Source organism: Dipodomys spectabilis, unplaced genomic scaffold (assembly GCF_019054845.1).
Source record: "Dipodomys spectabilis isolate Male_0828 unplaced genomic scaffold, ASM1905484v1 ptg000018l, whole genome shotgun sequence".
NCBI lineage: Eukaryota > Metazoa > Chordata > Mammalia > Rodentia > Heteromyidae > Dipodomys > Dipodomys spectabilis.
In genome coordinates, this window is record NW_024870695.1 from 8,669,564 (window position 1) to 8,684,246 (window position 14,683).

At 48.8% G+C, this 14,683-nt stretch overlaps 1 protein-coding gene across 2 annotated transcripts; it reads right to left on the bottom strand.

Annotated features, from left to right (window-relative positions):
- Positions 1-229: 229 nt before the first annotated feature.
- Positions 230-13,940, bottom strand: Meox1 (mesenchyme homeobox 1). 2 transcript variants are annotated; one of them, XM_042674073.1, is made up of 3 exons: positions 13,472-13,940; positions 1,818-1,990; positions 230-572 (listed from the first exon to the last, which is right to left on the bottom strand). In XM_042674073.1, the coding sequence occupies exons 1-3, from the start codon at positions 13,938-13,940 to the stop codon at positions 450-452; spliced, it is 765 nt and encodes a 254-aa protein (XP_042530007.1). In that variant the 3' UTR covers positions 230-449. The 2 variants fall into 2 exon arrangements, with proteins under 2 accessions (XP_042530007.1, XP_042530008.1); XM_042674074.1 differs by lacking the exon at positions 1,818-1,990.
- Positions 13,941-14,683: the final 743 nt, after the last annotated feature.

Here is a 14,683-nt window from a genome sequence, read left to right on the forward strand (position 1 = left end):
TGTGTGGGTGTCTCCTTCAGTTCCTTTCTTTTGGAGGGTTCACTTTTATGAGTTACTGGCTGGTTTCCCAGGTTTTTTCCCCCCACCCTAGGCCCCAGGCCAGGTGGTGTCAGCCTTGGAGATAGCCTGGCTGGAGGAGGAAGAAGATGCCAGGACTGATGTAGGTGGTGGTCAGAGACCCTGAGAAGCAGTCTCCCCAGAACTGTTTCCAGATGCATCTATTCCAGTAGCTATTCGACCCTGGAGAAGGGCAGCTAAGATGAAGCCATGCCAGCAAGCACTTTCTGGAACAGGTGAGGCCTTCAGGCATGCTGGGCAGCTTCATCTCCAAGAGTTAATGCAATATATATGAGATGGATGAGGAGAGGGAGAGGGTGGAGAGAGTTGGGGAGGGGCTCAGTCTTTAGTTTTTGGTGTTGATTCCCCCCCACCCCCAACCAGGGAGAATTTTACTCTGAACTTGGAGACGCTGCAGAATCCCCATCTTCAGGGTCCTGACCATGGGGGGAGACAGGCTGACCCCCCTTCACACGCTTCCACTTCATCCTTCGGTTCTGGAACCATACTTTGACCTGAAAAAGGAAGAAAGGAGCTCAATCTAGGCAGGGGTCAACTCCAAGGAGCTCAGGAATTGAGATCTGTCCAGAAGTCTTGCCTTGTGTCTACTGATGAAGGCTGGGACACATGTGGGAACAGGCTGTAAACAACATTCAACATTGTCTTTGCCTCTCCTAAGTCCCCCCCACCCCCACCCTGTCTTCATTACCCAAGGGTCTAATAGTAGAGAGCCACCAGCCTCATCCTTAGGCACATTTCTAAAGCACTCTTCAGTTTGGTCAGCCCTGGCCAATCTGTTTACTCACCCAAGTTTCAATATTGCACATGGGTCAGGACTCTGTCCCCTTTTATAGACCCAAGGTCATAGGGCTAGGAAATGTCAGAGGAAGGATTTAAGTTTTTCTTCTTCGTGTGTGTGTGTGTGTGTGTGTGTGTGTGTGTGTGTGTGTGTCTGTGTCTGTGTGTGTGTGTATGCTGGTACTGGGGCTTGAACTCAGGGATTTGTTACTCTCATTTGGCTTTGAGTCTCTCAAGGCCCATGTTCTACCATATGAAGCACACTTCCACTTTTTGAATCTATCTTCTGATTCAAAATCCAAGCTGGCTGCCAGTGGCTCACACCTGTAATTCTAATTACTCAGGAGGCTGAGCTCTGAGGATCATGGTCCAAAGCCAGCCAGGACAAGGAAGTCTGTGACATTCTTGTCTTCAATTAACCACCTAAAAATTGGAAGCGGAGCTGTGGCTCAAGTGGTAGAGAACCAACATGGAGCAAAAAAGTCAAGAGACAGTGCTCAAGAGCCAGTACTATCACAAAGAAAAAAAAATGCCAGGACACAGCTATACAGCCACTTCACCTGGAAACCTGGTTAGAATGCAGATTTTCAGTTCTGCTCATTGCTACTGTAAGGTTGTTCCCTAGATCTCAAGAATTCATGTTTTAAACAGGTACCTAGGTGGATTCAGTGTCCACTCAAGCTTAGGGACTAACCAGACCCAATGCTCCAAGTTCAGTTTCATGCAGGAGTCACTTGGGGAGATCTTTGAAAAATCTGGAAGTCCTGAAACCATCCCAGACCAATGCTAACAGTCCCCTGGGATGGAACCCAGACATCATGGAAATCTCCCCAGAGAATCCTCAGGTATCTCCACAGGTGGGAAGCACTGGATGGGCAGAGTGAGAAGGAAATGAAGGTCCAGGGAAGGATGCTTAAGAAGGGCGGGGAGAAGCAGGGAAGGGGCCGATGGACGGGCCGCACCTGCCGCTCAGAGAGGTCGAGGTTTACAGCAATCTCATATCTGCGCAGCCGGGTGAGGTAGTTGTGGTGAGCGAACTCGGCCTCCAGTTCCCTCAGCTGCTCCTTGGTGAAGGCTGTCCTCTCCTTGCGAGCCTTGCTGCTGCCCTCCTGCTTCCCTCGAATCTCTTGGGTGTCTGGGGGTCGGGGGGAGAAGGGAGAGGACCCCCAAATATAAGAGGTTAAGCCCAAGTGGCTCAGTTCCTTTCTTTTTATCCTCAAATAACCATGCAGCCTTTCCCAGCCTCTCATTGTTAAAGAAGGTAGAGAAAAAATTACTGTGTCCCTTGCGTTTCTTCACCGTGTCTGAAACTTGGAGAGATTTGGGTGCTCTCAACCTCAGATACTTCCCTTTCCCCCACCCCCAACATTTTCATCCCCAAAGCACATGGAACTGGCTGATTGAAGACTTCTGCCCAGCCCACCTCCTAGCATGACTTTAGTAGCTTGCAGCCTATGGGTTCTATGCACCAAGACAAATTGTCAAAGAGAGGTCCATGGCCCAGTATCTCTAGCTTCACTGCTTAGAAATGCAAACCTCAACCAGGCCAGTGACTCACATCTGTAATCCTAGCTACTTAGAAGGCTAAAATCTGAGGATCACAGTTTGAAGCCAGATCAGGCAGGAAAGTCTATGAGACTCTTATCGCCAATTAGCCACCAGAAGAGCAGGAAAGGGTGCAGCTTAAGTGGTCCAGTAATAGCCTTGAACATAAAAAGCTAAGGGAACTGCGAGTGCCCAGGATTTGAGTTCAAGCCCCAGTATGGGCACAAAAAGACGGAAAAGAAGTACACATTCCAGGGTGTCCTCCCAAGCCACTTAATTCAAGACTGGGGTGAGGACAGGGTTGGAATTCAGTAGGATTTTTTTTTTTTTGGCAGTGCTGGGGCTTGAACTCAAGGCCTTGGCACTTTCCCTAAGCTGCTTTGGCTCAAGGCTAGCACTCTACCACTTAAACTACAACACCACTTTTGGCCTTTTCTGTTTATGTGGTACTGAGGATTCAAACCCAGGGCTTCATCCATGCAAGGCAAGCAATCTACCACTAAATTACCTACCTAACCCTCAGTAGGATATTTTAACAACCATTCCCCATAACTTCTACACAGTCCAGTTTATCCACTGCTGTCCTAAGACCCCATTGACTACTCAAAGGTTCCTATGGGATGCGGGCTGGCAAGAAGCTGGTCAGGACCAGCATTCTGGGTAGCTGCTCACAGTTGCCAATCTAGGCCTGGCTCTGAATCTACAGGCTTAGTTTGTACCCAGGGCCAAGTCTCTGGCTCACCCACAAGGAAGCTATTAGACACAGCTCAGCCATTACTGCTCTCAGGGCAGGGATCATGCTCTGTGCCAGGCACTCTACCAAGCAAGCACCTGACATGTATTTGCCACCATTTCAATCACCAAATCTATAGACTAGTAAACAGCACAGAGTTGTCTGTGTTCATCCAGCCAGTGGGTGGTGGAAGCAGGGATCAAACTCAGGCAGCTCAATACAAACTGTGAAGTTCTGTGTGGAATGAAGGGCCTGGAATTCCAAAAGCAAGCGGTTGTACTGTGTGTGTGTGTGTGTATGTGTGTGTGTGTGTGTGTGTGTGTGTGTGTGTGTGTGTATTAGGGCTTTAACTCAGGGCCTCTCCCTCTCCATTGACGTTTTTGCTCAAGGATAGTACTTTACCCCTTGAGCCACCTCCACTTCTGGCTTTTTGGTGGTTAATTGGAGATACGAATCTCATATATTTCCTGCCTAATCTAACAGATCTCATCCTCCTGAGTAGCTAGGATCACAGGCACCAGAACCAGAGCCGGACTGTAACCATGATAATAGTGGTAAGCAAAGAGGGATTAAGGAAGAGACCAGTGCACCTCTACAATTCACTAACAAGCTATCCACGGTGGCCAGGGATGGCTACAAGACCCATTCTGGAGCCTAGGGCTCTTGACATTTATGTCTTTCTCTCCATTCTCTCGTTTAATTTACAGGCTTGGAGACTGTGGTTCAGAATCAGTGCTGTGCATCATATAAACAGAAAAGGCCGGAAGTGGTGCTGTGGCTCAAGTGGTAGAGAGCTAGCCTTGAGCTAAAGAGCTGAGGGACAGAACTCAGGCCTAGAGTTCAGGTGCCATGGCTGACAAAAAAACCCCAAAAACAAAAAACAAAACAAAACTAGAATCAGTGCTGTCCCTGAGCGTTTTTGCTCAAGGCTAGCGCTCTACCACTCTGAGCCGCAGCACTACTTCCGGTTTTGAGGTGGTTAATTGAAGAGTCTCAGGGACTTTTCTGCCCTGGCTGGCTTCAACTGAAGATCCTCAGATCTCAGTCTCTTGAGTAGCTAGGTTTACAGGCGTGAACCACAGGCACCCGACTCAGAATCCCACCCTCTTTACAAGAGGGGAGCCCTTCAGAGCCCTGATCCCCGTCTTGCTGAGGTAGGAGACAGTGACCCTCTATTCGAGGCTGGGTCTCAGCACACCTGGAGGGCGGGCGGCAGGATGTGGCCCGGGTATGCCCAAGGCAGGAGAGCCGCCCACACTCTCAATTTGGCTGTGCAGCCAAAATTGCCGAGGGGACTGGGGACCCCACACTAACCCCGCGACTCATCCCCTTGGAACTCTGCGCCTGGCCGGTTCCCTACCCAGCACTTCCATCTCCTGGTGTCCATCCAACCCCTTTGTACTTGGGTTTCTCCGGCCCCACCCCCGCGCAGAGCCCCCAGGACTCGGAGAGGGGCCAGAGTGGGTGCAGGGCATTGGGGGGGTGTTCACCGCCTCTGCCTGGAGGTAGGGGCTGGAAGCAGGGGCACAGCTGGCGTCCGGGGTACTCCAGGGGGCAGAGCCGAGGTCTCAGAGTACGAGAGTAGGGGCATCCAGGCCCCCCAGCCTGGTGCCCGCGCTGGGCTCAGGGGTCAGGGGAGGGGCGAGGTGCGGCCCGGTGCGGGCCGCCTGCTCCGTGGCCTCTGGCTCCGGCTGGAGAAAGCAGAGAGGCCCAAGGCCCCTCCGGAAGCCGGAGCGTGGGTTGAAGGGGAAGGACACACAGCTCAAGGCCTGGGCTGGGGGGGGGGGGGTGTCCCCCAGGAGTCCCCCAGGCTCCACAGCTGCCAGCGCCACACCCCGCTCCTGGCTTTGGGCCCAGGGGGGTCACGCAGCTCAGCGGATAGACTGACTTTCCGGAGCGTGCCCGGAGGGGGTGGGGGTGCAGAGTGAGGCCAGGACCCCTCCCCATACACCCACACACCTACTCAGCTCTAGGACGCTGTGGGGTGTCTGGTTCTACTGCCTCCTCCCATCCCAGGCTCAAAGGTTGCCAGGTACACTTCAGCCCAGATATGGGGGAGTTGGCGGAACACTTCAGGAGCTTTAAATCCTGAATCTCCTAGCTGGAGATTTTGAGAACGTTACTTAACTTCTCTCTCTGGGCTTTGGATCTTCTCACAAGAAGTTACAGAAAAGGAAGAACTAACCTTCCAGAATCCTAGCCACTCTGGAGGCTGAGATCTGAGGATCATGGTTCAAAGCCAATCTGGGCATGAAAGTTCCGAGACTCTTATTTCCATTAACCAACAAACAAGCTAGAAGTGGATCTGTGGATCAATGGCAGAGCACTAGCAAAAACTTCTGCCTAGGCCCTGAGTTCAAGCCCCACAACCAAAACAGGAAGAAAGAAAGAAAAAGAAAGAAAGAAAGAAAGGGAGGAAGGAAGGAGAGAGGGAGGGAGAGGGGGAAGGGAGAGGGAGAGAGAAAGGGGAGGAAGGGACAGAGGGAGAGAGATAGGGAAGGAGGGAAGGAGCTGCCCACCCAGGCCCTGCCCCATCCTCAGATGAAGCAGGGTAATGCTGGCAATGGTGGTTTCCAGGTGAGCATTCACACCATGAGACAAAGTATTTCAGAAGTAGCTGTGAGGCTTGGCAGACCTTTGTGAAGTTAGCAGACAGACTTATCCAAGCTTCAGGAAGTCCAGACAAACCTAGGGGAATGTGCCTCTTTGGAGGCCAGTATCCCCGTTCCCAACTCCACACCACCATTTTGCATGAATTTCCTAAGAACAGATGGAAAGCTATGTGACTAGTATTCAAATAGCACTTTTGCAGTTCACTGTGGCTATCTTTTCCCCAAAGAGAAACTTCTATGGGCTTCCATATCTACTACAGGAGCACACAGCAGAGGAGCTGGAAGGGACTTAGAAATGATCTAATGTCCTCTTTTCATTTATAGAGAAGGTAAGGGATTTACCTGGGGACACACAGCAACTTCCTGGCAGGAACAGGCCAAATTTCCTTGATAGGAAACTATTTCCACAACTACTTCCTACTACTTCCTCTTTATTTTGCTGGTACTGGGGCTTGAACTCAGAGCCTAGATGTTAATCTTTAACTTTTTTTTTTTTTTAACTCAAAACTAGCACTCTACCACTTGAGCTACAGCTCCATTTCTGGCTTTTTGAGGGTTAATTGGAGATAAGAGTCTCATGGACTTTCCTTCCCTGGGCTGGCTTTAAACTGTCATCCTCAGATCTCAGCCTCCTGAGTAGCTAGGATAATGGGCATGAGTCACCAGCGCCTGGCTCTACTATGTTTTCTTATAATATTTTTCTTTGGCAGGGCTGGTGATGGAGGCCAGAACTTTGTATGTGCTTTGCCAACACTGTGCCTCTGAGCAGGGCTGTGATGCCAGCCCTTATCCTCTTAGTTGCTCTCTGAAGTAGGTAAGGTACACATTAGCCCATTGAACAGAAGAGGAAATTAAGGTCCAAAGACAAAGGGGCTTGTCTAAGGCCCTTAGGGTCAGCATAAGGCTGTCACTGCCCAGAAGAGGTGATGAATGGGGGGGGCTATGTCCACTCTAGGTACAGTGTCTGGGCCCAGGTCTGTCTTGCTTGGACTCTCCAGGGAGGGACAAGGAAGAGAATCTTTGGGCTGTGACATCAGTAGGTAAGACTTTGGGCAAACCCTCTGAAAACAGTGTGGGCAGCTTTCAGGGCTGTCTGTCACAATGCAGAGACTTTGGTGTGCTCAATTAGCTCTGCTACTGGAGGGCTCCATGCCCATCAAAGTAGGTAAGATTTGGATGAAACCAGTCCAATGCTAGATGGAATTTTACATCCGGGACCACCGTGAATAGGTGCTTAGGTTTGCCTTCACTTTCTTACCCGTCCCTGCTCAGCCCAATGTCCAGGCCCTTTGGTTCCACCACAGGTACCTGAATAGACATGTACAAAGCTCTCAGTCTCTAAAAGCAGCTGTGGGGATGGGACATTCAAGTTTTGTTTTCTGGGGGGGGAAAAAGATTCTTCTGGAATGGGAATACCCGGAGCTAGGGTAGTCTTCACCCAAGAGTCCCAGGTGTGTGGGAGCAATGAGGATGTGCAGTGAGGAGAGGGAGGAGGAGGAAGGGACTGGGCAGTGAGCAAGGAGTATGGAAGAGCCATTGTGCTGCGTGCTGGGAGTGGTAGGGAGAGGGACTGGTGGTAATGAGAGTATTAAGATGTTGTTTGTTTAAATTTTGTGCTGGTACTGGGGTTTGAACTCAGGGCGTAGGCACTGTACCTTAGCTTTTTTGCCCAAGGCAGGTGCTCTTCCACTTAAGCCACAGCTCCACTTCTAGATTTTTTTTTCTGTCAGCAGTGGAACTTTGAACTCAGAACTTGAGCTCTAAGCTATTTTCGTCCAAAGCTAGCACTCTAGCACTTTGAACCATAGCACTACTTCCAGTTTTCTGGTGGTTAATTGGCAATAAGAGTCTCACAGACTCTTCTGTCCAGGCTGGCTTTGAATTGCAATCCTCAGCTCTCAGCCTCCAGAGTAGCTAATATAACAGGTGTGAACCACAGTGCCTGACATATGATTTTGTAAGCAGAAAACTCTATAAAGATTCCACATAGACAGGTATGGCTCAAATGGTAGAGCACCAGTGGAGCAAGCAATCTGAGCAAGAGTTCAAACCCAATACTAGCAAAGACTCACAACAAACAAAAATAAGATAATAACAAGTGTTGACCAACATGTAGAAACACTGAAACATTCATGCATTATTGGTGGTAATATAAAACAGTGGAACTGCTATGGAAAAATGCGTGAATGTTCTTCAAAAAAAATTAGAGCCTGGTGCTGGTGGCCATGCTTGTAATCCTAGCTACACAGGAGACTGAGATATAAGGATTGTGGTTCAAAGCCAGCCCAGGCAGGAAAGTCCACGAGACTCTTATATCTAATTAACCAGTCAAAAAATGGAAGTGGAGATGTGGCTCAAAGTGGTAGAGCACTAACTTTGAGCAAAAGAGCTCAGGGACAGCACCCAGGCCCTGAGTTCAAGCTCCACAAGGGACAAAAAAAAAAATTGAATTACCAATTCTGATTTTAAAAATTGAAAATACAAGCTCAAAGGGATAGTTGCATACCTATGCTCATTGCAGCATTATTCACAATTGTGAAGAGTCACAACACCTAACTATACATCAGCAGATGATGGCTAAAGAAAGATGGGATGCATACACAGAGGAAAATTACTCAGCTTTGAAAAAAAAGAAATCATATCATGCTACAAACATGTTCTCATGAAACTTGAGGACCTGATGCTATAAGTAGAATATTCCAATCACACAAAGACAACTCTACGGGACCCCTGTTAAACCAGATATCTGAGACAGTTAAACCTTTAGAAAGTAGCATGGTAGTTGCCAGGGGCCACAGAGGAAAAGAAAAAAGGTCACTTGTTAAATGGATATAGAATTTTACTTTTTTTATGTGTAGGATGGTCCTGGGGCTTTAACTTAGGGCAGAGCTACTGTCCCTGAGCTTTTTTGTTTAAGGAGAGTTCTAGTACTTGAGCCACAGCCCTGCTTTTTTGGTGCTTTCCTACTTGAGCCACAGTATCACTTCTGGCTTTTTTTTTTTTTTTTGAGCAGTTTGTTGGAGATAAGGGTCTCATGGTCTTTCCTGCCTAGACTGGCTTTGAACCACACTCCTCAGATCTCAGCCTCCTGAATAGCTAGGATTACAGGCATGAGCCACCAGCATCCAGCTGAAACAGGTTTAAAAATTTATTGGACAACATATCTATATTTGCCATGAATGTTCAGTATCTCTTAAATATAATTAAGATGATAAACTTTATGTCATGCAATTTGACTACAAGGAGAAAACTAGTACGGACCAGATATGGTGGTGCATTAAGAAGCTGACTTAGGAGGATTGAAAGTTCTAAATAAGCTTCAGCTACATAGTGATGAGTTCCAGGCTATACACGATGAGACTGTCTAAGTGGGGGAGAGGGGAGGGAGAGATTTCCAGTTTAAGATGTTCTATGGTAAGAAATCTCAGAATTCCTTTACAAAGTTCTAAGCTACATTTAGGAAACCAGCACAGGTTCAGGAAGATACTGTAACTTGAAGCTTTTTCATTATAGCTTCTACTGACAGTATCCTCTGTAAATTATAAACCATGGATTTGAACTCTTGCCAGGAGCTGGTGGCTCACATCTGTAATCCTAGCTACTCAGGAGGCTGAGATCTGAAGATCATGGTTCAAAGCCAACCCAGGCAGTAAAGTCTGTGAGACTCTTATCTCCAATTAACCACCAGAAAATTGGAAGTGGCGCTGTGGCTCAAGTGGTTAAGCACTCATCTTGAGCTTAAGAGCTCAGGGACAGCACCCAGGCCAGAGTTCAACCCCCACAAACAACAAAAAGAAAGGATTTGAACTCTTGATCTGGCGCTTTTGCTCATTGGCTGATGCTCTATTACCTGAGCCATGCCTCCAACCTCTTTTTTGCCAGTCTTGGGGCTTGAACTCAGTGCCTGGGCACTGTCCCTGAGATTTGATTTTTTTTTTTTTTTGCTCAAGGCTAGCACTCTACTACTTGAGCCACAGCACCACTTCTGCCTTTTTCTGTTTCCGTGGTACTTAGGGCTTCATACATGCTAGGCAAGCACTCTACCACTGAGCCACATTCCCAGCCTGCCTCCAACCTCTTAAGGATTGGTTGGCTCAGAATGGGTGTCTTGTTAGGCTTACATTAAAATATAGAGGTTGGGCTAGGGATTTGGTTTAGTGACAGAGTGCTTGCCTAGCCTGCATGGGGCCCTGGGTTCGATTACACATAAACAAAAAAATAAATAAAATTAATAAAATAGAATAAAACACATAGGACTTCATCAAGTAGGAGAGTTGGGGGAGAGGCCAGTTTAAAGCCAGGGAGGAAGGAAAAAGATGCAGGTTTGGCTGGCAAGTGGAGGTGGAAGATGGGAGGCCTATTAGCTAGAAAGACAGAGCAGGTAGAGAAGGGCCTGGTTAATAGGTGGTTTTAAACCCCTGGTGGATTTGAATGTTTGTATATAGTTGGGCACAGGCAGGTGTAGAGGCCAACACTGGAGCAAGGGAAAGCTGGAGAGGCACACTGGCTGGGGAGGGTGGGGTGAGTGAGGCAGATTCAGACCTGGGAGGGCAGAGCGCATGCTGGGCACAGCAGGGCAGAGGTATTTCACAGGTGGCTATGCAGCAGGGCCTCACCTGCAGCCAGTGGGGCTGATCTCACACAACCTTCCCTTGAACCCGATCAGGAAATCACCGCAAAATCCCACATTCCCATAAACTCAAGACAACCACAGTAGTAGGGACAGTGTGGGGGCAAACCACAGGGGCCTCACACAGCTGTCCCTGCCAGCAGGGGTCTTTAGCACGCACAGGGCTGGTAGGGGGTGGGAGTCTGGTAAGATAACATGGCTGTGGTCTTCCTAGTCATTTTTTTTTTTTTTTTGTCGGTCGTGGGGCTTGAACTCTGAGCCTGGGCGCTGTCCCTCAGCTCTTCAGCTCAAGGCGAGCGCTCTACCACTTGAGCTACAGCGCCACTTCCGGTTTTTCTGGTGGTTTATTGGAGATAGGAGTCTCACAGTCTTTCCTGCCCGGGCTGGCTTTGAACCGCGATCCTCAGATCTCAGCCTCCTGAGTAGCTAGGATTACAGGCGTGAGCCACCAGCGCCCGGCTTCCTAGTCATTTTTGTGGTGAGAAGCTGCAGGGTATAGGAAGATAGGTCCTGCTTTTTTGATCATTTACTGCAGCAAGACACTGAACATGAAGGGGAGATTTGGCAGGGTTGGCTGGGGGAAGGAGAGATGCAGAGGATAACTTCTGTAAACCCTTCCAGTTAGGTGCTGGAGCCAGCCAGGATAGATAGTATTTGCCAGGTCCAGCACTCTGTCCACCTCTCCAGCTAACTACTGATCATGACAATTGAATTTTAGGACAAACTGATTATAAGAGATCCCTATTTCTTCTGTCCCAGATCTAGAAATTTCTGAGACCAGTGTATTAGATATAGTCCTTCTGTCTCCAACCTTACAGGAATGTTAGTTACACTCTATGTTCTGCACACTGGTTTAAGAAATAGAGGCCAAAAAGCATTTCTAGCTGCTATTAGTTGAATTCTTACTAGGGGCCAGCTGTAGAATCACGCACACCTGTATTCCTAGCTATTCAGGAGGCTGAGATCTGAGGAAGATTACAGTTTGAATCCAGCCTAGTGAGGAAAGTCTGTGAGACTTTTATCTCCAATCAACCGTCAAAGAGCCATATAAATAGAACAGTGACTCAAGTGGTAGAGAACCAATTTTGAGCAAAAAAGCTTAAGTGACAGCACCAATGCCCTGAATTCATGCCTAGGACCTGTGTGTGTGTGTGTGTGTGTGTGTGTGTGTGTGTGTACAGTAACACAAAGTTACTGTATTTAACCTTGACAGAGACATATAGAAAAGTCTAGTGTCATATCCTATTTCACAGCTGTTGGCTACAGGATGTTAAGAACTTTTCTGGAAGTCATATAGCCAAAACTTGCTCTGCTGATACTGTAATCTGTTTGTCTGGCAACAAACATTATAGATAAGCCACTTGTGGCTCACACTGGTTAACTCTCTACAGCTAACTCAGCCAGAACTAGGGGCCAGGCACATGAGATGCTCAAATAGACCATAAATATGCAGGTACCCTAAATCCCAATGATCTAGCTAAATATTTTCATGCAGTACTTTTAGAAATCCAAATTAACAGGCTGGAGACGTAGCTCAGTGACAGAGCACTTGCTAGCATGCTCAGTGCTCTAGGTTTCCATAACACCCCATTCCCCCAACAAAAATCTATGATAAAATATCAAATTTTTAGATTGAGAGAGGATCCAAGCAATGACTAGGATTGGTGAAGTAGTTTGGAGGCATCTTGTGGGCTTGTCTCTTCAGAGCAGAATTCCAGAGTCTGGAGTTGGTAATGAGCCTCACACATGGCTTTCTGTCTTCTGCAGGCCCTTACAGAGCTGGCCTTCCAGCCTCCCCCTTCCCCCTAAGTAAAATCCCAAAAGAAGACCCTAATACCTGTACAATAAAGATTCCAGCAAGTGCAGGTGGCTCACACCTGTACTCCTAGCTACTCAGGCAGCTGAGATCTTAGGATTGTGATTCAAAGCCAACCTAGGCAGAAAAGTCCATGAGACATCTCCAGTTAACTAGCAAAAAGCCAGAAGTAGAGCTGTGGTTCAAGTGGTAGAGCACTAGCCTTGAGCAGAAAAAGCTCAAGGATAGCACCCAGGCCCTGGTCTTAATTAAGCCCCAGTGTCCTAGCATATGCATACATGTATTCTCTCTCTTTCTCTCTCTCTCTCTCTCTCTCTCTCTCTTTCTGTGCTAAGAGAAAAGTGCTTTGGAAAGCCAAGCAGGAGCTGTTGTCATTTGCTAGCTGACACCCTCCTCCCTGGCCTGGTGAACCTCAGAAGGTCCTTTCTAAGTTTAGCTTGAAGGGCATCACCCAGGGTGCTGTCAGTAGTGCAGGAGGGAGGTGGAACAGGAGGCTGAGACATGGCATTTTCTGGGCGAGGCAGGGACAGGGGACCAGACAAAAGGTGAACTGCCAATGAGAAGCTGAGATCATAACAAACCAAGCCTACCATACTCCCCATGCAGTCCCACACTTCCAGCCTGGCCTGGCCCTCACTGACTCTCCCAAGATGCCTCTGAGTGGGGTCAGAAGCAGCACTGCATTCCCTGAGGCTTTGGCATGTGGTGCTGTCCCCTAGGTCTGGGCGTGGCTCAGCACTGCAGGGTGATAACTCATAACTCGTCTTCCTCAAGCCCCAGCCCCCCCCCCCCCCCCCCCCCCCGCCCCGCCAATCAACCTCACGCCAGCTCTACATCTACTCCTCTGCCTCTGGGCTCATGTACTATATGGCCCTCCTAGAGTCCCAGCCTCGGTCCTAAGCCCCCATAAGCCTTGGGCCTTGGCGGTGGCTGTGGGTAACCATTTGGAATTGACCAGTTGATGGTGGGGAGATGCTTGACCCAGAGGTAGCTCAGCCCTGGCCAGGCTTTACCCCGTTAACCACGTGCTCCCCAAATCTGTATCTTCTCTCTGTGACACATTCTTCCCAGGACCCAGGAATGCTGGGGACACCCACAACCCTCATCATCAGAGAATTCTAGAACCCCTGGAGGAAGGAAGCTTGTTTCCTGCAACCAGGTAGGTTAGGCAAGCTACCTTCTCATCCATCTGATACTCAGAGAACTCCTAGGCTCAGAGAGTACAAGCAACTTCCCCAGGGTCTCACAGTACCCATATAGTACATTGCTTCACCACCTACCTGAGCTTTCCTTCTTCCGCCCAGATGATTTCTTCTCTGTTTCACTGCCTGTACTCGCAAGCACCCCGAAGTCCTCACCTGGTCCTCCTGTGGCATCTACCAGGCCTGGGCTGCTGGCCCCCATCTCCCTGGAGTTCCCAGCTGGGCCCAGATTGAGCCTTTGCTGGGCCTCAGAGACAGGGAAGTGCCAGTCAGAGGGTTGTGGAAAAGCAGGGTGCTGTTCAGTAAAGATACGCTCCTCCCGGGGCAGGCTGTGGGGGGTGGCCGCCAGACAGGAAGCTGAGAAGTCAGGGTATGCTGCGGTGGCTGTCGCTAGAAAGTCTGATTTCTGGTGGAAGGACAGTGGAGCTGGCGGGTAATGTGGCAGCCCTGAGGCCCCACCACCTTCCACGTGGGGGTTCCGAAGGCAGCCCCAGATGGGGACTGGCGGGTGGGAACTCTGCAGGCAACTGCTAGGTGCAGGATCCATCTGTACCAATGCCCCACCTCAGTCCTCTCAAACGACTCACTTGTTACAGTCAAATGATTTAAATGCAATAAAATAAAATAAAATAGGAGAGAAAAATCGTCGACAGAAACTTCACCCCAAGAATCAAAACAAAACCAAAAAAATCCAAACTGAAGTGTCACCTTCAAACACACATACACACGTGTCCAGCTACACACAGACCTGTGCTAGGCTTCTCTATGGCTTCCTGCTCCCCTCCAATACTCCAGCCTGACTTATTGGGGTCCCTTGGTTGTGTATTTGTCGCTGATGGCACTGAGCATTTTGACTGTGCCAAACCCCCGCACACCCAAGCGCTGTGAAGTGAGCTCTTCTGAGACCAGGAGCAAATGCCTGCAGAGGGGGCTGGCCCCACACTGCCGGAGAGACACACTTTTAAATCCTGCGGTGGGAGAGAGTGACAGATTTCTGAAGTGAAATGTGAGAGAGGAAAGGGAGGGGTTAACCCGCGCACACAAGGTCCCCTCCAACCAAAACCCGAGCAGGCAACTATTAATCATCAGAAACCTTATATGCACATCTAATGAGATTTGCAGATGGAGACTTTTAAAGAAACATTGTCTGTAATTTTTTTTAACGGAGAGAGAGAGCAACACACACACACACACACACATACACACACATACACACACACCTCCTGTAACACTATAAAGTTATTTTTATTACACTGTTAACAAAATTCTCCAAGTCTTGGGGAAAAAAAA

Coding starts and splice junctions, on each gene's coding strand:
- Meox1 (XM_042674073.1), bottom strand. CDS start 13,940: ATGGATCCTGCACCTAGCAGTTGCCTGCAGAGTTCCCACCCGCCAGTC. Junction 1,991..13,471: donor GCGGAAGAAGGAAAGCTCAG/GTAGGTGGTGAA, acceptor CCCGACCCCCAG/ACACCCAAGAGATTCGAGGG. Junction 573..1,817: donor TCGACCTCTCTGAGCGGCAG/GTGCGGCCCGTC, acceptor TTCCTTTTTCAG/GTCAAAGTATGGTTCCAGAA.